At 38.3% G+C, this 26,594-nt stretch overlaps 1 protein-coding gene across 3 annotated transcripts; it reads right to left on the bottom strand.

Annotated features, from left to right (window-relative positions):
- Positions 1-3,321: 3,321 nt before the first annotated feature.
- LOC149776841 (cytochrome P450 2B19-like) lies at positions 3,322-25,689 on the bottom strand. Of its 3 annotated transcripts, none has more exons than XM_089941574.1 (8): positions 25,569-25,689; positions 10,455-10,683; positions 10,019-10,145; positions 9,404-9,563; positions 7,796-7,932; positions 7,111-7,207; positions 5,666-5,872; positions 3,322-4,116 (listed from the first exon to the last, which is right to left on the bottom strand). In XM_089941574.1, exons 1-8 carry the CDS (start codon positions 25,672-25,674, stop codon positions 3,935-3,937), a joined length of 1,245 nt encoding a protein of 414 aa, XP_089797700.1. In that variant the 5' UTR covers positions 25,675-25,689; the 3' UTR covers positions 3,322-3,934. The 3 variants fall into 3 exon arrangements, with proteins under 3 accessions (XP_089797700.1, XP_089797698.1, XP_089797699.1); XM_089941572.1 differs by lacking the exon at positions 25,569-25,689 and adding an exon at positions 23,798-24,395; XM_089941573.1 differs by lacking the exons at positions 7,111-7,207; positions 7,796-7,932; positions 25,569-25,689 and adding an exon at positions 23,798-24,397.
- Between the last annotated feature and the right edge of the window lie 905 nt (positions 25,690-26,594).

The raw sequence follows: 26,594 nt of genomic DNA, 5'->3' as shown, positions 1-26,594 counted from the left end.
AGTTTGTCAGGTTTTTATTATTATATAATGTTCATGTATGAATATAAATGTATATAATTAAATTTTCCTAATGATGTACATGCTGTAAACAGGTGCCATAATTGTAAATAACAACCATATTTGGTATAACGTACAATAGCTTTCGATTTTTTTTATTTCTATGTTATTTAAGGATAATTATTTAGCATTTAAATCCACAAACTATGCTAGTAAGGTATGCATCAGATAGACTCTAATATTAATGTTCATGATATGTATGATACAAACAAACATGTGGAAAGGGGCCACGGGTGGCTGAGTGGTCTAAAACACTCACCCTTACCAACACTGCCATCTCACCTCCATGTTGATTTAAGTCATGGCTCAGCCAATATGGGTATGTGAGAATGCTCAACAGTAGTTTCCTGTGGGTCAGTGGTTCTTACTGGGGTTTTCCAGAGTTCTTCCTCCACCTGTTATACTGGCTGCCATGTATAGCATATTATCCCCTCACAACTTTGTTTACAAGGAAATAATAAAATGGCATGTGAGCTAACAAAAAAACCCATTATTCATTGGATGGACAATAGTGATAACAATTCTACTTTATTTTTTTTGATACATGTTTAATGAAATGCTCTCTTGATTCATATTTAATGAAATCCGTTCTTGATTCATATTTATTGAAAATAACTCTTGATACATATTTAATGAAATCCGCTCTTGATTCATATTTAATGAAATCCACTCTTTATTCATATTTATTGAAAATAACTCTTGATACATGTTTAATGAAATGCACTCTTGATTCATATTTAATGAAATCCACTCTTTATTCATATTTAATGAAATGCACTCTTTATTCATATTTATTGAAAATAACTCTTGATACATGTTTAATGAAATGCACTCTTGATTCATATTTAACGAAATCCACTCTTTATTCATATTTAATGAAATGCACTCTTTATTCATATTTAATGAAATGCACTCTTTATTCATATTTATTGAAAATAACTCTTGATACATGTTTAATGAAATGCTCTCTTGATTCATATTTAATGAATTACTCTTGATACATGTTTAATGAAATGCATGCTTTATACATATTTAATGAAATCCACTCTTGATTCATATTTAATGAAATCCATTCTTGATACATATATATTGAATATCACTCTTGATAAATATTTAATGAAATCTACTTTTGATACATATTTAATAAAATTTACTCCTGATACATATTTAATTAAATCCACTCTTGACAGATATTTAATTAAATCCATTCTTGATACATATTTAATAAAATCCACTCTTGATTCATTTTTAATGAAATCTACTTTTGATACATATTTAATGAAATCCACTCTTGACATGTATTTAATGAAAACAACTCTTGATTCATATTTAGTGAAATTCACTCTTGATTCATATTTAATGAAATCTGCATTTGATAATATTTAATGAAATCCTCTCTTGATACATATTGAATGAAATCCACTCTTGATACATTTTTAATGAAATTCATTCTTGATGCATATTTAATGAAATCCACTCTGTGCATATTTAATGAAAGCTAATTTTGATACATATTTAATGAAATCCACTCTTTATGCAATTTAATGAAATTTACTCTTGATTTGTCTTTACCTATGTTCCATAACACAGCATATCATGCTACAAACACCATTTTTTACTCTAAACCCCAGCCATGGTTATGTTTTGAAAAACATGATTTTTCAATAACCTTTGAAGAAGAAGAAGAAAAAAACAACACTTCAGCATATGTCTTTACAGAAAGCATTGTCATCTGGCCTTGAACTGGAACGCTTTCTGGAAAGTCAGATTTTACTCCATATCTAAAATGCAAAACGTTATTTCCGTTGTCAGAATAGTTTAAGTGTGATTCATTTTTTAAGGCAGTTCAGGAAGTAATAAGCTATCAGCAAACCCCAGCAAAAACAAAATTGAAGAACTCCTGGTCAACAGAGTTTTACTTTGTGAAGCACTCCAGCAGGGGGTGGGAGGGGCATTTAATTCTTTGCAGATACTGCAAACATCGTATCGACATAGGTCATTCTTTTATGTACGATTCCTGTCAAAACATGACAAGTATGTAACATATTCAAGGTGATGAATGAAACATTCAGAGTAGTTCTCTTTAGTATTATTTATGATCTTAATCTTATTAAAATACAAATTATTCTTTGACTTATGCTTTTCAGGATGATATTAGTCATGAAATCAATGGACTGAAAGACATTTATAAGCACATGCTTGTGTTTGCACAGTTGGTTTGTGTTCATAAAACATTACCATCCCTAATGGACAGTGGCATTTATTACTGCTGTATTACCTTATAGTCCCCATCAAACTTAAAAATAGTATGCCCCCACCCACTGACCCCTTTCCCCCAATTAAATGGTAAATCCCAGATGTGATGTATTTTCATTTTTCTATAAAGACAAGCATTTCTCATGATCCAACTGTATTGGTAACAGTTTTGACAATGCTAACATTATGGTCATCTAGAACAACTTGGTTCTGACCAGGATTCACTCTGAGAATCCAGCAGAGAAGTTTGAATGCCTGTAAATTCCAGTCTCTAGTAAGTTTAGTGATTAATGACATTTGCATTACCTTCAAACCCTCTAATAATGGATTTCAAGACAGAAACTTAGTGTATGTTTTTAATTTTGACACGGTTGTGATTATGAGTGACTTCACATATGTCTAAAGAGATGATGTTTGACGATACCAAGTCTTGAATTTACAGTCATTTTCTATAGGCTTATATCAAAAGTTAGCCTATTCTCAATTGGACATCGCCTTTTTTGGTCACATGCTCTGCACACAACCCTCCCTTGAGACCTGTAAATACACTTTTTGAGTCTCAACCCCCCCCCCCTCCACTGTCTAGAAATATGGCAGGTATGAATTTAGTGAAATACACTGTTGATTCTTATTTAATGAAATCCACTTTTGATTCTTATTTAATGAAATCCACTTTTGATTCTTATTTAATGAAATCCACTTTTGATTCTTATTTAATGAAATCCACTGTTGATTCTTATTTAATGAAATCCACTTTTGATTCTTATTTAATGAAATCCACTTTTGATTCTTATTTAATGAAATCCACTTTTGATTCTTATTTAATGAAATCCACTTTTGATTCTTATTTAATGAAATCCACTTTTGATTCTTATTTAATGAAATCCACTTTTGATTCTTATTTAATGAAATCCACTCCAAATCTAGTTAACAACAGTAGTATAATATTCTGAAATGCAAGATAAGTGATAAATGTAAGTTATTTTGGAAAGCAAAAAGAAAAATAAGTTTGCATTGTAAGCTTTATTTATTAAAGACATTGTATACCCTACTATCTTCAACCAGGGTTAACAGGATCAGTTCATTTTTTCAATAATTATTGTTATAATCTTTAATACATGCAATACCAGGCAAAATGCAAGAACTGTATTTAAATAATGTAGTTGACTTCCACAATCTCAAAAATACACACCTTTCCCATAATTACACTATACGAGGATTGTGAGAAACCAGCTATAACATCGATTTTGTTTTTAATCCTATGATGGCTTATCACATATCACAGCTTTAAAAAAAATGTGGGTAGACGATGAAATGTTTAGTTCCAAATATAGCAGAACTTCAGCTGGAATGTTCTTGAACCAGTACAAGTTTGTATGCTTCATAACTCGTATCCAAAATATCAGTATGTACATACTTCCTGAGAATCAGTATCAACATTCTTTATTGTTTGAACTAATTTGTTGCTTAAAGAAAAAGTACCAGTTTATTGTGCTTCTTACAACATCAATGCAGGACTTTTTTATTTAAGAAAATTAATAAGCTTTTTCAATGGTTTAAAAAAATGCAAATCTGCAAGTTTGTTTTTATTTAATAGTAGCAATAAAACAATCATTCTGTCCTAACAGCGTCTGACAACCTTCACCTTGTAGGGTAAGGGGGTGATAGTAAGTGCCTGGATGCCTCTCTTTGATATCTGGTTCCTTGGGCCGACACTGGTGAATGTGAAGCGCTGAATGAGGTTGGTGAAGAACAGAAACAATTCCATCTTGGCTAGGGGTTCACCAATGCAAATACGAGGACCTGAAATAAAATGCATCTAGTTCAATTTAAATAGTTTTCTTTCAATTTGATATATGTAAGTAACATACAACCAAACATTGTTTTTAGATCTGAGCATTTGACAAGCATCCATGTCAGAAAGTATAAGTTGGCATTAAGTTCTAAGGTATTTTATACCATCATTCTGAACTATTGTTAAAAAAGGAAAATGTTAGGACTATTCATTTTTGACACTATGAAAGATAAATTATTAGCGAATGGTGCTCGGAGAAAGACACATGCCATGAACACTTGATGCAGTAGAAACCAAAACCTTTATAGCTACTATTAAGTGTAATTATTTTCATGTCATTTTCATCAGATTTTATTTATTAACCACACTCATTTTTACAGTATACAGGTATCCACCATTTTGTTTTACATCTCAGTCTGTCCAGCACTCAGTTCATCTCCGGAAAAAGTCCATCCATATTTTTCCTTACATAAATAATGATGATTGCGGTCAAGATTTAGATAAAGGTGACCAAGCAGATATTTTTGTATCAGACTTTGAAAATGTTTTTGACATAACCCTCCCCACCCCATTGTTTGGAGACAAAAGCAATTTCAACATGGAATTGAAATCAAACACTGCTGGACAGATTCATTTTTTATGATTCCTAGAACAATGCTTGAGGGTAAATGGTCCCAAATCTGGTTGGCTCAAAGTAACTTCTGGAGTATTTCAAGGCACAATACTTTACTAGTTCTCTTTTCTCTGCAGAATATTCACATAATGACTGAAGCTGACTCGGAAATTCGCCTCTTTGCAGATGACTGTATCATATAGAACTATCAAACCAATCAGGATACTAAGATGTTGCAAAATGACATTAATAAGCTAGGACAGTGGGCACGAAAATGGGGAATCCAATTCCAAGCTTTAAAAAAAAGCAACATAGTGCAAATGAAAAGATACCATAACACCAGTATATCACATTATTTGGAAGGTACTAATTCAGAAAACCTCAGTCAGATAAAATATTTAGGAGTTACAATCACTAGTGATTCGAAATGGAACCTTCAAATTCGGAATAATGCACCAAAATCAAATCATACTTTAGTCCTATTAAGACATGTCATCTTCCCTGCAAAATGCTAAAGAATTTAACTTTAGGGGTTTAATTCGACCTATTTTAGAACAAACATATACAGTCTGGGACGTCCATTTGCAGGTTTTGAAGATAATATTTTTTTAAAAATCCAAAACTGACCAGAAATGTTTGTTCATCCAAATTATACTATATACCCCATTCGGTCATATCGGTAAAATGACTCGGACGAGTTTCTTATCATGTAACTACACTTCCGACCCTAAACAAAACTGTCTATGAAACTGGTCTTTTGATTTTAAAATTTACTCGCAATGTATATTGAATATAAGTAGGCAAACGATGGGTGTGTGATTGAAGTTAAATTGCAAATATTCTTTTGTTATGGAACCTAATAAAATTCCAAAGAACAAAATGTCTTAATCAAAATTTTTCATGAACCAATTAAACACTTTGATGAAATGATTTTTAAAACAAACCGTCTCCAAAAGGGATTAGTCCATCTTTTCTGGTGAGCTTGCCATTTTCATCAATGAACCTTTCAGGTCTGAACTTCTCAGGCTCGGGCCAGTATTTGGGATCGATATGGGCCGAATAGAGGTTTGCAATCACGATGGTGTCTTTTGGTATATCATACCCAAAGAGCTTCGTATCCTTGTTACAGATGTGTGGCAGTGAAAATGCCACTGAAAGAGAAGACATTTTGTGAACAGCCTATTTCACTGCTTCATATTCAATGTTCTTTTGCTGTAGGAGTTATTCACTCACCTATACAGAATTTTCCTGTATATTTCATTTAATCAGCCAATAGTGTGTGAATTTGTACAGCATTCGACACAATAAAGCAAGAAAAAAAATGAAACTTTAAAAAAATTGTATATGGACAAGAAATATCTGAAGATTATAGTGTACAAAATCTGTTCAAATGGACATTTAATAATTTCAATGGTGTAAGTACATACCAATGACGCTCATGAATACATTTCTTTTGCAAAAAGCGTCAAACTCAGTGCAATTATATCCCTGCTTTTAACCCTTGTTGCTTCTGTGGGATACGAAGCAATTATCAATAATCTTCAGAATCAATGCCATGTGTGCTGATTACAATATTAACATTTCTCTATGGATCTTTTAAATTAAAGCTGTATACTTAACTGGTAATTTGCCAATTACAAGAGTTATGGTTCTTATTAGTTTTTTCATCAAGAGTGAAGAAAACATCATTTTTAGATAGTGTAAAATCAACAATTTTCTTTGAATCATACAGATGAATCTATAATTTCAATGGGTTGCCTTCATCTGACATCATTTGACAGTTACACCATCGAAAGAATATTCATCTGACATAACTGTACAGTTACACCATCAAAATAGAATTCATCTGACATCATTTTACAGCACCGTGGAAATAACATTCATCTGACATCATTTTACAGCTACACCATCGAAATGAAATTCAGATAACTCGAAGAAAATTACAATTTCTTTCTAAAATTTGAGCACGAAGTCTACCTAATCAAAGAATACATGTATTGCTTTTGTCCCCTTGTCGTTCGCAAAGAGTAGTCACTTGTGACAAACATGGTTCCAGGTGGTAACTGACTAATGGTTAATTTCAGTACAAGTCCTCTAAAGATGCATATCGTACAAAGTTTATCCTCATTTTTTGGGTTAGAGGATCATTGGACAGTGAAACACGTAAATTCTTCTTCAGAAATTTACAATATAGCACTTAAATCACATCCCATAATGAGGCATCTTTACTAAGTGTAAATTAATGATTTCCACATGCGAACAACTTTAAATCTTGAACCTTTGTGATTTGAATGTTATGTTCAATAGGAAGACATCAGGAAAGCATGAAATGTTCTCACCAATACTGTCTTACTGAACTAAGGGGTCCCAAAACTAATTATTAACTTACGTGTGTTCGAAATTCGCTGTACTTCCAATAACGTTGCTTCGACATAGTCAAGTTTTCCTCTGTCGGACAGACCGACATGGCGACTGAAGCCAACAACCTGCAATAGATTAAATTATCCATCCATTGGAGATTCTGGCAGAATGTCGTCATTAAAGCCTAATCTTTTACCGTAAAAAAATCTACACCATCTTCCCTATCCAATCGTCGTCCATCTACTTTGATGTACTTGTGTGGAAATTAAGTTGATTGACGAGGCTTGCCTTACTGAAGATTAATCTTCGCATACTGGTTGCAAATATTTGTATGACATTTTAAAATGTAAGCATCAATTCTGATGTATCCATTGTGTGGGAAAGTGGCTTTTATACGGAAGTTTATAGTGTACCTGAATATATAAAAATGTTTTAAATGTTCTTTAGTGTCCTTTAAAAGAGAAATTATCTATTTTTGCAGGTTTCTGTGTATTTCTATGTTTCCATGTTATTTTAGGATTGTTAATTACCGGTACAATAAAGTGCCCTCTACGTACCGATCAAGTTTTCTTTCTTTAAAAAAAAGAGTGAGGCCCTCAGTAATGTAAGTACTGAGTCCTTGTTTGGACGAATATTATCTGAATAATGTTTAAAAAATCATACTTTTATCTTAATTTATCTAAAGAAATATCTCTCTCTCTCTCTCCATATACCTGATCTATTTCTCTCTGACAGGTAGCCTGAACGTTCGGATAGTACACCATGTACAGCAACGCCCAATCCAGACTAGTTCCCGTTGTTTCTCCGCCCGCCAAAAACAAGTCCACTATGACTTTGTACATGTTGGATTCTTCAAGAAAGCCAACGACAAACATAAATAAATCAAATTCAATGAATCTTTTACCTTCCCCAGCGTGTCAATGTCACCAGAATTATAAAATGATGAATTCTGACCAAGGCCCTTGTGACGGAACTGTTGAAATATTGGACATACATTTAAAAAATAAACAAGTTTCATGCCATAAAGGTCACAACAGTAATAATACCTAAATATGGATCAATTATGTTGAAGATAAGAAATTGACTGTGGTACAAGTATTGCTTTTAAATTGCGTAACATAAAATGTACCAAGATCAATCTCTGTACCTGAAACAGCGGAAAAACAGACATTTAGAACTATATATGACCTTGACATATAATACTAAATGTTGCAAGCGATCCACACTCTAGTAAAGACATATAAGTGTATCATTTGAATCGTTTATCTCAAACAGCTAAACGGAGGAGAAGAAAGTGTCATAGAAAGCTTAAGATCTTTTCCATTGACAATGACCTTGATAATGCGATTCCCACATGTGATACATTCAGCTGACGAGGTCTAAGTATACTTTGTGTCCATCCATTTATTTAAGACTGCTTTAAAGTTATAGAATGGAAAGGAAAGTTGGACGGACGACTTGAAATTTGTATCTCCCGCTTTTAGCGAATATATATATATATATATATATATATATATATATATATATATATATATATATATACACACACACACACACACACACACACACACACACTTTCATCCCCGGGAAACAGGAAACAAAAATTAGCATACTTTTTCATCCATGGAAAAATATAGAAATGTACAGACACTTTTGTTTTCGGGAAACGGGAAAGAGCATTAATAAAGAACAATTGATGATTTGTTGTATGTTACACAGGAAATACATCTTTAAGCTCGTGCTGGTAGGAGCAACTAGACCATGGGATGAATGTGTGTGCACCATTTCATAGCAATCCTCGGAGCATATTAAGAGGAGTAACGATAACAAACTCGTGCTAACAGATGGGGGGGGGGATGATCGGCAACATATCATCCCATACGTTCTTCTAATATATGAAAAGTAGACTTAAAACAAAACCACACACGTTTCCAAATTCAAAATTGAAGACCATGCAAATTCTGGATAAGAATTTCGCGACCTTTTCATTTAATTTCAATCAAAACAGAGGTTTTTATAGCAATGGTACCTAGTTTGAAACGAAATTATTTTTGTATTAATCAAACAGCACAACGAATGTACAATGTTGGACAATTATGTTAAAATTTTCAGAGAGATACACAGAAAGATAATTTCTACTGCAAGTCTTTAAAAGCAGGAAAATTTAGCAAAATGTAGAAAAAAATCACAATTGTGGTAAGCATCCTATCTACATGACTGTCTGTCCGTCTCTTTGTTCATCTGTCTGTATATCTAAGACGAGCAATCTCTCTCTCTCTCTCTCTCTCTCTCTCTCTCTCTCTCTCTTTCTCATCAGCTACCTGTGAATATTTCCGGATTGGAGTTGTCACGTTTGGCCTTTATGTAGAGATCAATGAAATCTCTGATGCTTCTTTGATCAAATGTTTCCTCGTGTTCTCTAATGGTTTCCGCCAAGTAGGCCTTGACCCTGTCTATGGCAGCGGTCCGTCTTCGAATCAACTAAAACCGTTGAGAGTTTGATTCATTAACTGAACGACTGATTGATCCGTTGCATTGAATTTACTGAATCAAGATTTATCCGTGGCATTGAATTGACTGAATCAGAAAATATATATATATGAGAGAGAGAGAAACAGAGATACTATTTTTCTGCCAGATCCTTATATTTTGTGAAACACAACAATCACTGTAAAAGCCACCATTCGTTATGGGAGTGGTAGATAGAGGAGGTGCTGCTATGGGAATGTGAAGAACTAACCCTTTTAAGAATCTCCTAAAATTGTATTAATGTTTTTCAATTTCAATTTTTCAATTCAATTCGAAATAATTGTGAACTACACTTGTAACGTTGATTCAAAATGAGATAATTGCAAGATATTTAAGCATGCATACCTTACTTTATGAGAAAACTATAAAGGAAGGTAACAACGGAATGATTTAGCGATTCGTTGTACCTCTCTGCCTGATGGAAACCATCTTGTTACAGGGAAAAAGTTTTCTTTTGCAAAAGGAGCATTGAGCCGGAAAATCTCCTCCAAAACTGACGTCAGTTCCATAAATCTGGCATCTTTGTAGTCAAACCTAGATGGATACAAATGTGCGAAGACATTGTTTATTTAGTTTAAACGGCTAAATGAACTAATGCACAAAAAGTGGAGAATCGATCAAAGTGCAGATCGAGTTTACTTTTCTGTAAAATAGAAAAACAAATATAAAACAGCTTCACTATATGGAACCTAAAAGCATGAAACATTTGTTATATATGGACTTCATTGACGTATTAGTAGTAGAAGTAGTTGTTGCTGTTATTATTGTTGGTGTTGTTGTTGTTGAAGAAAAAGAAGAACAGCAGAAAGTTGTGGGCATACAGTACAATCAAAATGCCCATACCTGGCTCCGAACATTACACTACATATAATATTAGTAGCGGCGGACAGGAGATATGGCTTCACTCGAATGCCCTCTGTACCCAAGGAGTTGCTGAAAACTTCGAATATGACGTCGATTTCCTCTCCAATACGTTCTTCTAAAGTTAGCTTCCCAACTCCAAAGTCCCTCAGAGCTTGCAGTGTAAATCGGCGTAATGTCTTCCATCTTTGTCCGCTGTTGTAGGTGATTCCTGCAAGATGTAGGTCATCACTATTTGAAACATATTTAATTGTAAGTGAAATGTAACAAAATATATAAGTGAAATGTATATCTCACGGAATTTTATAAATTCTTTTATTTATTAAATACACGTACTCGGGTTTTTTTTTTCCTTTTTTTTTTTATTTGTTTACAACAATACCCCAGGGTGATGTATGTATATTGTGTTGCATTTCGAAATAGTGAGTTCAGTTCATCCTATGCCGCACGTGCGAAGTGCTCTTGATGGGAAGAACCAAATGCCATCAGTGCACAGACTATATCTGTGTATAAAAACTTCAACGTAAGTAAAACTCTTTACATTACGGTTAGTCTTGTCAGTCAGCGGTCTACTTTAAGGACTTGCAATTCATTCCTGGGTGTCACGTTTACCCCGACCCAGAGTAGCCTCAGTTTGAAACATGTATAATCAAGGTAATTCTGACAAGCCATTGTTTGATGTTAAACATTGCCGAAGGCTAGCACTAATCCATTACGTAAGATTGCCGTGGCTAGAAGTGGAGAGCCAGACCTAGGAGCTGCAAGGACGCCAGATAGCCAATTATCACCTAGATGTGGAAATGTTTGTCCAGATCAAAAGAAGTTGCACGAAGAAATGGGAGTGTCTTAACTTTTTTCCCTGCAGACAGACAGGTTGAACTGGCTGCTAAGACGATTGGACAGGATCACAGTGCCACCCAATCAGAATCGAGATAGGGGAGAGACCCTGATTTGGGTAGAATGATATCTCTGTGTCTTCCGGCAAAAATTAGTTCGCTAAGAGAGATTGCCAGAGGAGGTTAGCGTAACTCCGAACAGCCATTCGTTATTGGCGGGAAAATCTTAGAACAGGAAATTCTAAGTACAGACAGCTTCAAATAAGGTCAGTGAACTATTTGTTCAGTCTTTGCGGAATGCGACTGCATTTTTAATTATAGGTCATATGTATACTTTATTATTACTAGAATAGTATGAAGAATTAATTTGTGGTGTTAATATGTTTGCATATTTTGAAGAAATGAGTTGATATTTGTAAAGAATTATATAGCTTGCTAGCTGTCGTAAGAGTTAGTATTGTAACTCGCTATATGGGTATTTTATAGTAGACTAGCACATGTGTTCATGTGATTATAGATTTTGCCATTGTTGAATATTTGTGTAATGTACAGACATGCGTCTGATTGTTGTCAGATTGTAGTACAATGAGATTAAATATATATGTGTACATGTATATACTGATGTGACGCAATGTATTGATGTCTGTATGACAATTCGCTGATACCGTGTTATTACGCCATTGTTTACCCTGCAAGAAGTGTGTGGGAATTTCGATGTGTACGCATGCGTGACAGAAACCGTGATAGCCTTATCTGATGATTAATTGTTGATCTAGTGTGAGGTGAGATTCGATAAAGCATATGTTAACGCCTTGTGGTTTTTCACAGGAAGCTTTGAGGGACAGACCAGTTACAGTTTGGTCCCGTAGTCTCAGATAGAGAGACGGAGGAAAGGAGAAGAAAGGAGAGAAGTCAGGAGAAGTTGAAGTTCAGGAGGAAAAGGGGAGAGAAGGGAGGAAGAGGAAATTGGAAGCGGAATTGGAGGAGGAGATAGTCGAGAGGGAAACGGAGTCGAAGGAGGTGTTGGAGGAATGGAAGGAAGGAAGGAATTAGCGGGAAAGAAAGAGATGAGTAGACGCAAGGACAGGGGGAAATCGAACTCACACTGTAAATCACGGGATGAATTAGGCTGTCACTTGGTTGAGAGAAAGACGGGTGATTGAGAGTTTATCGTTTTAAATTATCGAATTTATTAAATTGTTATTAATTGAATTCAGCTTCGTGTTCTCTATAATTTAACCGTCGGCATTGCTGACTGGGGGCTCAGAGCTGTAAATCTACCTCGTCACTAATTTAACTTCCTATCCCTACGAGCCAGGGTGGAACTTTCATCATAATTTAACTAATATATATTGGAAGAACCCCACCCCAATGCGTGCAAACGTCACAGTGGGCGCTTCATCCGGAATTTGAATTAGATATAAATATTATTTTACGACCTAAAGTTTATTTGTTAGGAGTATTAGTGAACAGTGTGAAATAGTTGTGAGATATTTTCCATCCTGTGTATTTTGAATTTTTATGATTTTCTCATCTTGTGTTTGTTATATTGATATTTGCATGCTTGGTAGATCTTTAATTACTTGCAGTAATTGTGAAGCAAATATCAAGCAAATATCTTACCTGAACAAAATTAGTTGCTGTCGACAGGTAAGTATTTGGCTGGGAACTTGTAATATCTGTCCATTGTTAGTAAGGTCGAGACAAGGTATCACTTCCTATTAGTATAACAATATGGCTACAGAAAGGCAAATGATCAAGGAGTACCCTGCCATGGGTTCGGAAGATCTCGGATACGAGGGAGATCACCTGGCAGCATTTATTGAAGAAAGAATCAAGGAATGGAAGGCAGAAAAAGCAATGGAGAAGGCACTGGCTAAGATAGCAGCGGAGCAAGAGCTGGCCAAGATAGCAGTGGAGCAAGAGCTGGCCAAGATAGCAGCAGACCGAGAGCTGGAGCTGGCTAAGATATCAGCGGACCAAGAGCTGGCCAAGATATCAGCGGACAGAGAAACCCAGAAAGAGCTTGAGCTGGTCAGACTTGCTCACGCTCTCGAAATGGAAAAGGTAAGGGTAGCAGTTAGGGACACCGATAGGGACAACGCCAGTACGAGTTCTGGAGGGACCGGACGACCTTTCATCGACCACCGAATGGTCCAGATAAATATGCCGCGGTTCAACATTGGGCAATTAACGTCTCAGCCTTTTTGCAAGGCGCAGCTCGTGAAGTCTACCATGGCTTATTTGCAAACAATGCTGATGACTATAATGCGCTCAAGAAGGCCCTTCTTTGCCATTATCGACTGACCGCCGAAACGTACCGTAAACTTTTTCGGGACTCGACGAAAAAGGCAATGGAGACCCACTCTCAATTCCACAACCGTGGGTTATTTGAGAAGTGGATGAAGATGGCCGAAGTCGAACGATCGTACGACGGGCTACGCAAGGTTATACTCAAGGAACATGTCCTGAGTACTTACCGTCGCGAGTTGACAGTCTTTCTAGCAGAGAGAGAGCACCGGACGCTCGAAGAGATCGCTAGCATGGCGGAGCGATACGAGCAGGCACACTCGAAGAGTGGAGGTTCTAGGGGTGCGGACCGACCCCGACCCACTGAGTCACGCCGTGTGGTTGAGGTAGAGCCGGCTGTCCGTAACCGTCAGGGCGACGGGAGGGTCGGAGGGGGATCTACAGGTAAGGATGCCAACCATAGACCTGGACAGGCCTCACCCACGAAAGCAGGACTTACAGGTCGGCGAGGGCCGCTGACGTGTTACAACTGCAAGCGCCCGGGGCATATTGCCAGGGACTGTCTTGTATGACACTGGGTGTAGCGTCCCAGCCCTTGTCGACAAGAAGTACATTAAGCCCGAGGATTACACAGGGGAGGTAATCGAAGTTCAGTACGCGAACAGCGCGCGTGACTCATTGCCAGTGGCTGTCATTGACCTCGATTCACCATACGTGAAGGGGAAAATCGAAGCTGCGTGCTTGGATGGTCTATCACATGACGTCATACTGGGATGTCGTTATGTGTTGCCACAACCGAACCCGAAACCTGCACACCGATGCCGGTGAGTGCTGTGGAAACCAAGTCCAAGAGTCGACAGACGAAAGCGAAGCCGATGGAAGTTACATAGATACTGGTGAGTAACGTTCTTCTGGTCGAGTTGAGGAAGATGAAACAGGAAGACGCAACTCTGGCGCAGTTGCACAAACACGCTGCAGCAGGAACGGAGAAAGAAACTCCGAATGGCGCGGTGAATTTCGTGTACAAGAAGGGGATCGTGTATCGCCACGCCAGGAATGGTAACGAACACTTTAAGCAAGTCGTCGTGCCAAAGGAGAAGCGAGGTGAAGTGTTGAAACTCGCGCACGAGAGTCTCATTGGTGGACACATGGGAATTGCCAAGACGCGTGACCGTCTTGTCAAAGAATTCTACTGGCCAGGGATCCAGGGAGACGTTAAGCGGTTCTGTCCCTCCTGTGACAAGTGTCAGAGAACGGCACCGAAAACGGATCATCGACCCGTCCCCTTGGGGAGTACGCCCCTTATCGATGAACCATTTAGACGTTTCGCGATGGATTTGATCGGACCGATAAAACCCGCATCGTCGTACGGAAATCGGTATATTTTAACGGTTGTAGATTACGCTACACGCTATCCGGAGGCCGTCGCGTTGCGTAATATTGATTCGGAAACCGTCGCGGAAGCGCTGTTTGGGATTTGGTCAAGAGTCGGAGTACCCGACGAGATCCTGACCGATCAAGGGACGCAATTCATGACTCGTGTGATGGCGGAGGTGAACCGACTGATGTCAATTAAGCACCTCACGACTACACTGTATCATCCCCAATGTAACGGACTGGTCGAACGGTTTAACGGGACCCTAAAGAACACGCTCAAGAAGCTGTGCGAAGGCCGCCCCAAGGATTGGGATCGGTATATTCCTGCCATGCTTTTCGCATACCGGGAAGTACCACAAGCGAGTTTATGGTTCTCTCCCTTTGAACTCTTGTACGGGAGGACCGTACGTGGTCCAATCGCCGTACTGAGACAACTGTGGACGGACGATCACGCTGTGGAGGAGGTACGCACTACCTACCAGTACGTCGCGGACTTGCGCAACAAACTGGAGGAAGTTTGTTCCCTCGCACAGGAGAACCTCAAGCGAGCGAAGGCGCGTCAGGCGAAGAATTACAACAAGCGCGCAAAACCACGCCAGTATGAAGTAGGGGACAAGGTGTTGTTGCTGTTGCCCCAAGAACACAACAAGTTGCAAGTTTCCTGGAGAGGTCCATACGTTCTCAAAGAGAAGATCGGAGGTCAAACATATCGGATATGGCTACCAACGAAGGAGAAATTGTACCATGCCAATCTCCTTAAGAGATACCGGGAAAGAGAGACCGTCAACGATTTTGTTATCGCCACGATAGTCACCGAGGACGCCGAAGGCGATACGGAAGGTGCCAACACTGTCCCGAGCTGCCCGTTAACGAGGGCTGAGACACCCTCGGACGTGGAGTGCGACCCCATGTTGACTGCGGTGCAGCGGGAAGAGATTGATACGTTGCTGGCTGGGTATTCCGATGTGCTTCCGGAAATACCCGGGAGAACGTCGCTTGTCGAGTTCGGTTAAAGCTGGTGGACGACCGGCCAGTTCAGCGGAAACCTTACTCCTTGCCCCACGCAAAACGACAAGTCGTAAGGGAGGAGATCAAGCAGATGATTGCTCTGGGAGTAATCGAACCCGCCGACTCTCCGTACAGCTCTCCGGTAGTCCTAGTGCAGAAGGACGGTACCCATCGGTTTTCTGTCGCCTACCGGAAGCTGAATCAGGTGACAGAATTTCAAGTCGAAATGCTACCTGACTCGGAACATATTTTCGCTTCTGTCTCGAAAGCGAAATATTTCTCCAAGCTGGATTTGTCCAAGGGCTATTGGCAAATTCCGGTGAGGGAGGAGGATAGGGCAAAGCTCGCTTTTGCTACTCCCGACGGGACCTACCAGTGGTTGGTCATGCCGTTCGGGGTACAGAACGCGCCCAGCATCTTTACTAGGATGATGCGGAGGTTGTTGGAACCCTTGCGCGATAGTGGTGTCCACAACTTCATGGATGACCTCTTGTTAGCCACAGAGACGTGGGGTGAACACCTCACTCTGTTAGCTGACATTTCGGAGCGGCTACGTCAGGCGGGATTGACAGCTCGCCCTTCCAAATGTCACCTTGGGTTCCGGACATTGGACTATTTGGGACATACCCTGAGCCAAGGCACGCTGCCCCCAGAGAAGTCGAAGGTGGAGCAGCTGAGAAACGCCGCACGGCCCACCACGAAAACTGAGGTGAGGTTATTCCTGGGATTGGCCGGGTATTACCGGAGGTATGTGGCCAATTTCAGCGCGATTGCGGGGCCGTTGTCTAACCTAACCAAGAAACGGTCCCCGAGTAAGTTATTTGGACAGATGCGTGTGAGCATGCTTTCCAAACGCTGAAGGACAGACTTACATCCGACGCAGTTGTCCGTCTACCGGATCTGGCAAAAGACTTCGTTCTTCACACCGACGCATGTGACACGGGACTGGGAGTAGTACTAATGCAGGAGCACGATGAGACGCTTTTTCCTGTCGCGTACGGCAGTCGGAAGTTGTCTGCTACCGAGAAAAACTACTCCGTATCGGAGAGAGAATGCCTAGGAATCGTGTTCGGGATATCACGGTTCGAGCGGTACTTATACGGGCGGAAGTTCATATTGGAGACCGACCACCAACCACTCGCCTATCTCGCGCAGGCGAAATTGTCGAATGGACGATTGATGCGATGGTCGCTGTTCTTACAGCAGCAACAGATGCAGATCAGATACGTGAAAGGAACTGAGAACGTAGGCGCCGATTTCATGAGCAGGAGCGCTGAAATGGTATAGATCGCTGTGTATATATAAATATATTCATGTTCGTACTCAGTGTGTAGTGTCGCGATGATTTTGTTCTTTGTTTCGTGTATTAATGCCTTTGCATTTGAAGTAATTTTGAGGGAATAAAATCTCGACTTTATTCTCAAGCGTGGGGGGGTGTCACGTTTACCCCGACCCAGAGTATCCCCAGTTTGAAACATGTATAATCAAGGTAATTCTGACAAGCTATTGTTTGATGATAAACATTGCCGAAGGCTAGCACTAATCCATTACGTAAGATTGCCGTGGCTAGAAGTGGAGAGCCAGACCTAGGAGCTGCGAGGACACCAGACAGCCAATTATCACCTAGATGTGGAAACGTTTGTCCAGATCAAAAGAAGTTGCACGAAGAAGTGGGAGTGTCTTAACTTTTTTCCCTGCAGACAGACAGGTTGAACTGGCCGCTAAGACGATTGGACAGGGTCACAGCGCCACCCAGTCAGAATCGAGATAGGGGAGATACCCTGATTTGGGTAGAATGATATCTCTGCGTCTTCCGGCAAAAATTAGTTCGCTAAGAGAGATTGCCAGAGGAGGTTAGCGTAACTCCGAATAGCCATTCGTTATTGGCGGGAAAATCTTAGAACAGGAAATTCTAAATACAGACAGCTTCAAATAAGGTCAGTGAGCTATTTGTTCGGTCTTTAAGGAATGCGACTGCATTTTTAATTGTAGGTCGTATGTATACTTTATTATTACTAGAATAGTACGAAGAATTAATTTGTGGTGTTAATATGTTTGCATATTTTGAAGAAATGAGTTGATATTTGTAAAGAATTATATAGCTTGCTAGCTGTCGTAAGAGTTAGTATTGTAATTCGCTATATGGGTATTTTATAGTAGACTAGCACATGTGTTCATGTGATTATAGATTTTGCCATTGTTGAATATTTGTGTAATGTACAGACATGCGTCTGATTTGTCAGATTGTAGTACAATGAGATTAAATATATATGTGTATATACTGATGTGACGCAATGTATTGATGTCTTTATGACAATTCGCTGATACCGTGTTATTACGCCATTGTTTACCCTGCAAGAAGTGTGTGGGAATTTCGATGTGTACGCATGCGTGACAGAAACCGTGGTAGCCTTATCTGATGATTAATTGTTGATCTAGTGTGAGGTGAGATTCGATAAAGCATATGTTAACGCCTTGTTTTTTCACAGGAAGCTTTGAGGGACAGACCAGTTACAGTTTGGTCCCGTAGTCTCAGATAGAGAGACGGAGGAAAGGAGAAGAAAGGAGAGAAGTCAGGAGAAGTTGAAGTTCAGGAGGAAAAAGGGAGAGAAGGGAGGAAGAGGAAATTGGAAGCGGAATTGGAGGAGGAGATAGTCGAGAGGGAAACGGAGTCGAAGGAGGTGTTGGAGGAATGGAAGGAAGGAAGGAATTAGCGGGAAAGAAAGAGATGAGTAGACGCAAGGACGGGGGGAAATCGAACTCACACTGTAAATCACGGGATGAATTAGGCTGTCACTTGGTTGAGGGAAAGACGGGTGATTGAGAGTTTATCGTTTTAAATTATCGAATTTATTAAATTGTTATTAATTGAATTCATCTTCGTGTTCTCTATAATTTAACCGTCGGCACTGCTGACTGGGGGCTCAGAGCTGTAAATCTACCTCGTCACTAATTTAACTTCCTAACCCTACGAGCCAGAGTGGAACTTTCATCATAATTTAACTAATATATATTGGAAGAACCCCACCCCAATGCGTGCAAACGTCACACTGCATACATAGAAAATGCCACCTAAACAGGCTGCCGGTAGCAAGGAAGCCAAGAAATGATGCAGCTGTCTACCACAGGCAAACATGAATTAATAGGATCACAACGAACGGACACAAACACGGACAACGATTTATGACTACTTACTACAACCCACAGATGATTATCATTCACTAAATAACCTACTGAAACATAACGGACTACTAAAAACAATGACGACTTGGAAATGGATTTGGTCTCTGAAGTAAACATGGATATTATCAACAACTAAAACACAACAGTTAAACAAAATGGACTGCCAAAAACAATGACGACTTGGAAATGGATTTGGTCTCTGAAGTAAACATGGATATTATCAACAACTAAAACACAACACTTAAACAAAATGGACTGCCAAAAACAACGACGACTTGGAAATGGATTTGGATTCTGAAGTAAACATGGACTTTACCTACGCGTGGATATTATTAACAAAAAAAAAAAAAAAAAAAAAAAAAACCACTTAAACAAAACGGACTGATAAAAACAATGACGATTTGGAAATGGATTTGGATTCTGAAGTGAACATGGACTTTACCTACGCGTGGATATTATTAACAAAAAAAAAACAAAAACAAAAAAAAAAAACACTTAAACAAAACGGACTGATAAAAACAATGACGATTTGGAAATGGATTTGGATTCTGAAGTGAACATGGACTTTACCTACGCTTGGATATTATTAACAAAAAGGCCACTTAAACAAAATGGACTGCCAAAAATAACGACGACTTGGAAATGGACTTGGATTCTGAAGTGAATCTGGAATTTACCTACACATGGATACTATTAACAACAACAACAAAAACGAATTAAACAAAATGGACTGATAAAAACAATGACGACTTGGAATTGCATTCTGAAGTGAACATGGACTTCACTCACACATGGATATTATTAATAATAAAAACATAAGAAACACGGACTACATATATTCAGTGTTTTTTTTATAACGAAAAACAATGATTCTACAATGAAAATGGACTACGAATGAGGACACGGACTGACTATATGAAAGGAAACTAAATCAGTACTAAACAAAACCATTTGATAGTACCTCCTAGAGATATAACCAGTAACCTCCTAGAGGTATAGCCAATAACGAAGACTCTGTAACGGAGCCACACCCAGCATCACAAATAAAGCATTAACAACACACAGAGGGGAATGATAACACCGTGCAGAAAAATAAAATCGACACAAGGGAGGAAAAGACTGTCATGTATAATGGCTAACAACGGCTTCTACAACCTACGCCGCAAGCGAGACCTAAACGAGACTAACCAGAGAAAGGAGAATGAGTACAAACCGGGACAACAGATGATCTATACTAATAAATAATACCTGATTACTTACTAAATGACCACATTTTATAAATCTTAATAGGACTTGAGAATAGCGCTAAGGTGCAAAAAAGCTAATCAACACAGATTGGAAAACAGTATACCAATGGATACAGAACAAATTTAACAACAACAAAAAACACTCATACACACAGAAAAAAAATACTCACACCCCAGAAACTTACTAAAAATCACACTGTTTCGGCAATAATAATTTTTCAAATTATACACCAGGATTATACAGGTAATAAAACCACAATGAATTTGAACTAAATAGTGCTGTCCCAACATAGAAACTGGGAACAATAACAACACACTCGTAACCAAGCACCACATATGGACAAAAATAACTCTGGCAAAGTCACCACGCGAAGATATAATACCCAAATCAAAAGCGACGGGAACCAACCCTGAGACTTGAATGGTCTCATGGGGTGGCGGGTAGTACCAACCTAAGTTCCAGGCTCGGATGACCTTGACCCAGGCCCATTACCAGCTTAGGCATAGGGAAGGGACTTCGTCACCCAGCATATGTTGGGATAAAGAAATTTAGAAATTTGACGAACAAAATTGAAATAAACCTTTATAAAATTATTCAACTAAACAAAAACACAAACCATACAATTAGGTGGACAGGGAAACCTACACCTACACCTGCACACGTTTTTTGCTAAATATGGGTGCCACATCTGTGTCCTTACCAGATGTATGAGCTGGGACGGGAACCAGAAGTGCCAACACTCGCTTTAGGAACTTGCACATCTTCAGCTGTAGAGGTATTTAAGTTTGTTAATTTCTTATATACAAGATAAAAATATTGTACTACCACATTTATTTTTGTATGTTTGCTATGTAGCTTTTGTTTACGCAGTATAATGCACATTATTTCTATTCTTGTTTGCAACTTATATTAGTAATATAAAAGTTACATTTTTAAGAAATGTTTAGTACAGTTGGATTCTTATCGAGCAGGGTTAGGTTTATTTCTGAACCAGTTTTGTAACTATTGTGCCAGTAATGTAATCTGTATAACTTGCCGTGTATAACGTCATTACGTTTGAGCTTATATGCCCGTGGCATGTATAGTACACGGTATTGAATATATTTTCAGCTGTCCGGAGTGTGTAGAGGTGTCCAGAGTGTCTGGGGTGTTCAGAGTGAGTGGAGTGACCCGAGTGTTCAAAGTTATAGGAGTCGACGTGGTGCAAGCTGTGAAGCCAACCATAAGATTTAACCGTTGCAGTCGTGGAGCTGAAATAAAGTGTGCTGATGACGGAGTGTATCTCCTTACATATAATCAATTAGCCGTGGGCTAATTTTGGGGTTCGTAAAACCCATTGTATCTTTCCGGACTGTAAAGACAGGTTGTACATCTGTCTCTTTTTGTTTGCATAATTTCATTGAGTGAAATTCTACATTGTTTACTAGCTGAGTAAACTATATCCATCTTTTCATTGTGAAATAACTGGGAACCATTCACCCCTTGTCTTTGTATTTTGTAAAGTAATTTATTTATAAATTTTTCATTATTAAGTCTGTGCGTTCTTATGTTAATTAATTCAATATTTGGATTATATATACGCGCACATTATTAATAATTAATTGCCCATTCAAGTCGTTCATTATTAAACATTGTATTTATATCATCGTCAAAAGTGTTCTGTTGTGAATCCGGAAGTCCCACGCGGTTATCTTGTTACAGTATATAGTGCAACCTGCCTTAGTGGGTATCTCTATATACAGGCACCTCTACATACAGGATAATATTCCTGCTCTAAAGAACACGTGCTTTTTGACCATGTGTGTGTCCTTTATACACATGTTTCACTTGATATATTTATTAAGTAATTATCTATTGTCCATTTGTTTTTGCTATTATATACGCACTAGAATTATGAAAATTTAAAAGAAACATCAAAGATGTTGCAATTTTGAAAAGCATAATCTGCACGGATACTGAACCTTTTAAGACTAATAAAATTTACAGAACATGGCTTTTTCTATCCAATATTGGCCATTTGGTTTTTCTGCACAGTTTACAGGCCATTGGTAATGCACATTTCAGTACAGGTGGGTAGGGGATGGTACATTGTCTACAAATTATGGTAATTGTGATTCCCGTTTCTTTCAGTTAAGTAAAGTATTCGGAAAGATTTAGCTATGTGTGTGTGTGTGTGTGTGTGTGTGTGAGAGAGAGAGAGAGAGAGAGTTGGACTTTTACATAACTTTAACATATCATATCGCTACGATGTTTGCAGTGTGGCAGTTTATAGTGTCTAGCACTGAGGCATCATGCCGCAGACATGTAGCACCCAGTCACATTATACTGATATCCGGCCGACCAGTCACATCACTAACCTCTTTATGATGAGCGCCAAGCGAGGCAGATGTTAGTACCATTTTATTAAGTCTTTGGAATGACTCGGCCAGGGTGCGAACCCGCGATCTCCTGCATCCGAGGCCGACATTCGAACAACTAGACCACAGCGTAGCTGTGTGTAAAAGAATAATTTGATTTTAAAAAACCTTCTATAACTTAGAAATATGGAGTGTGCATATAGTGAAAAAGAAGTCACTAACACTTATGAATAATCAATTTAGTTGCACGGAGAAGTACATTTTGTATAAAACTAGGAAAAATTGAACAGGAGCTGTTCTACTGCACATAATGTTTGCTAATAAAAAGGATTTTGGCAGTCCCCAACTACCTCGACAGTAGTTCCTAAACAAAGGCAGGGATGACACAATTATTCATGAATTTTGTTAATATTAATAATAATTACACAATTTTTAGTCTCGGCGATTATAATGGTCCCCAGAATAAGCAGTGTGGAATATTTTCATTCTCGGCCCACGTGTCTTTCTTTACATAATGTAATCCAGAGGTGTCACATAATTATTTACGGGGCGCGGGTGGGGATAAGTGTGGGCAAAAATGTAGTGGTCAGCTAGGTTTTATGGATGTAGGGCAAAACATGTTTCGAGGTGGAGGGGGGGGGGGCAGGTGCCCTACTCCCACCACTTTGACCCGCACATGGCGCCCATGCAACTATCTTTACAACCACAACTGCTTCTATTTTTTATTAATTAACGAGTGTTGAATATGAGGCTGGACTACACCCACACACCCTGTTAAGCCTTTTCGCGATATCAATAGCCCTTCAACTAGGCATACTTAACACACAGGTGCTCGACGCGAGCTTGATGTTGAGAAGAAAGAAAGAAAAATACAATAATCGTAAGGACAAACATGACAAAGAGTGATAAAAATACATTGGATTACCCCCATGACCCGTTCTGACATAATACCCTTTCTATCGTAATAGTTTTTCCTTCAGATTATTGTTGTGGTTTTTTTTTTTTTTTTCTCAACATCAAGCTCGCGTCGAGCACCTGTGACTTAACACTGTTGTTCTACGCTTACCCGTCCCCTTTGAAACGCCAATAAGTGGTGCAAAAAGCTGGGGTCTGTCGCTGAAAACGTCAGCTTGCTTGGTGAAGGCTTCGTGAATTGCGTCATATCCGTTGATCATCACGATTGTGGTAAAACCGCAATGAAGCTTGTATATGTTCCCATATCTACTCGCTAGATGTGTATATTTTAGATATCCATCTGGGTCCCTTTGGAATAGAATGGTGTTCCCAATAAAGGGCCATGGTCTGGGACCAGGTGGCAGATTCTTTCTCGAAGACTGAACCCACCGGATAAACAAGACAAGCGTCAAAGCAGCGCAAAGAAATGTAGATAGACCTATTCTGTCTGCTAGAAAGCTTGAATAATATTCAGTACCATCCATTCCTTGTACCGTCGTTAACATATGTACATGAGACGTTCAAATTACGCAGTGACAATAGTTGTTTGTAGGCTTTACAGTAGGATAATACAAGATGAATCAAATAATACGGTGGCTGATAGCGGCCAATAGGTTACGATTCATCGAAATTTTAAAACAAATTGTGTTCGTGACGGTCAACAACTTCAGGTTAAAAAAAGTTGTGCATGTGCATGTTTTATCCAAGTGTGTACAGGTACGTTTTTCTTAGTTATAATTGGTCGACTAGTATCCACTACATAATAAAGGCATGTCGTAACTAAAACGAATACCGTTCCTTAATAAATTAAGCAGACAATAGGCCCTGGTGGGCTCTGAAAAGTAATTAACTTCTGGTGATATACAAACAAGAAACAAAGCTGGAGATACCACAGATAGTACTTGTTTTAGTGACATTTAGAAAATCAGCAGTTTGAAGCAAGTGTGTGTGTGTGTGTGTATATATATATATATATATATATATATACAAAAACTGGCACGCACACACACACACACACACACATATATATAGTCATAACCTATGTAACAGAGATCAGTGAAAACCAACACATTTTGTACAATTCAACTGATAATTCATTTCTATGGAATACAAAATGAAAATTTAGAAAGAACTTACAGTATTGTGAATTAAATCTACAAATATTCCTTAAAGATCTATCACTAGTCCAAATGTATCATGTTCCAGATGAATTTCAGTGGTGATTAGAAGAAATTCCAATATTGAATGTGCTGATGTGACAATAGCCTAGAATGTACCAACAGTCTTGCTGTCTCAAAATGATACAATCTAAAATGTCCTTGAAGGAATTCACAATAATTCAACAATAAAAATTTAGTCCAAGAGGTATTAATAAGCATTTTGTAATTCCACTGATTAATTTAAATAAATAAATCCTCCCAAATTAAAACTGAGCACAACAATAATCCTGATTTCACCTTTGGTCAGGAATTTGCACCAAAAATTAATGTTCTAAATTGAGTTACAAGTAAACATGTTTACCTCTATGAATAAATATGCTGAATATTTAGGCTACAATCATAGAGAAATATTAACTATATTTAATCTACAATCATAGAGGAATAGGAACTATGTTTAAAAAATAAATGTCTCTTGTCAGTTAGGACATTAGCTCAATTATTAACCAGGTCAATCACACAATATAGGTATAATCATTGAGAAAAGGTGACAATGAATACAATTATATATATAACCTCCCTCATAAAGATAAACAAAGATTCATACAATGAAGCTTTCTTTTACATATTCAAATGTACAGTATAAATAATTAATATGCTTCGGAATAATCTAATGAATTATACAACATATATACAAAATAAAGCAATATAATTGTTACGAAATACCTGATATAGCTTGCTTGGACCACCATAAATTCCAGTATTTGACGTGTGTTGCGCGCCATAGTATCTTGTAAATATATTTTTTTTTTGTATCGCGTGATGCCTTCATTGCTTGCGCGGCGCGTGCGTAATACCTGTTAAAGCGCGCGATTATATAGATTACTTAGGGATCTTGACTGACAGCCATTTGAGGGAACCAGCCTGGAAATGGTACGGAAAAAGGGGAACCAGCCTGGAAATGTTATGGAAAAATGAGAACCAGCCTGGAAATGGTATGGAAAAATGGGAACCAGCCTGGAAATGGTATGGAAAAATAGGACCAGCCTGGAAAGGTATGGAAAAATGGGAATCAGTCTGGAAATGGTATGGAAAAAGGGGAACCAGCCTGGAAATGGTACGTAAAAAAGGGAACCAGCCTGGAAATGGTATGGAAAAATGAGAACCAGCCTGGAAATGGTATGCAAAAATGGGAACCAGCCTGGAAATGATATGCAAAAATGGGAACCAGCCTGGAAATGGTACGGAAAAATGGGAACCAGCCAGGAAATAATAATAATAATAATAATAATGAGGACTTTGTATAGCGCCTAATCTTAGAAGCTCTAAGCACTTTACAACTTTAGACAAGACCTATAAGATGAGAAACATAATAATATTATTACAAAAACAAACAACATGAAATTAGAAAAACATTTAAAAAAATAAAAAAAACATGCTGATAATATTTAAGGTAGGAAACATTATTAGGTCTTTAAGTTTGTTCTTGCTGTCGAAATAAGTGAGTTTTGAGAGCCCTCTTGAATGTGATCACTGTGTCTTTGTGTCTAAGTTCAGTGGGCAATTCATTCCACGTTGCTGGGCCCTGGTATGCAAAAGAACGCTGTCCATATGACTTTGTTTTCATACTTGGAATAATGAGTATACGATTGTCAGAAGAGGAGCGTAAGTATCTTGCTGGTGTGTACACATGAGTGAGGTCAGATAGGTATGTTGGACTAGAGTCCGACAGTGAAATGTAGCACAGAGAAC

The sequence above is a fragment of the Sinohyriopsis cumingii genome, chromosome 18 (genome assembly GCF_028554795.1).
Source record: "Sinohyriopsis cumingii isolate HCF-2022 chromosome 18, ASM2855479v2, whole genome shotgun sequence".
Taxonomy (NCBI): domain Eukaryota; kingdom Metazoa; phylum Mollusca; class Bivalvia; order Unionida; family Unionidae; genus Sinohyriopsis; species Sinohyriopsis cumingii.
Note: the sequence above shows the minus strand (reverse complement) of the source record. Positions and strands in the feature narration are given on the sequence as shown.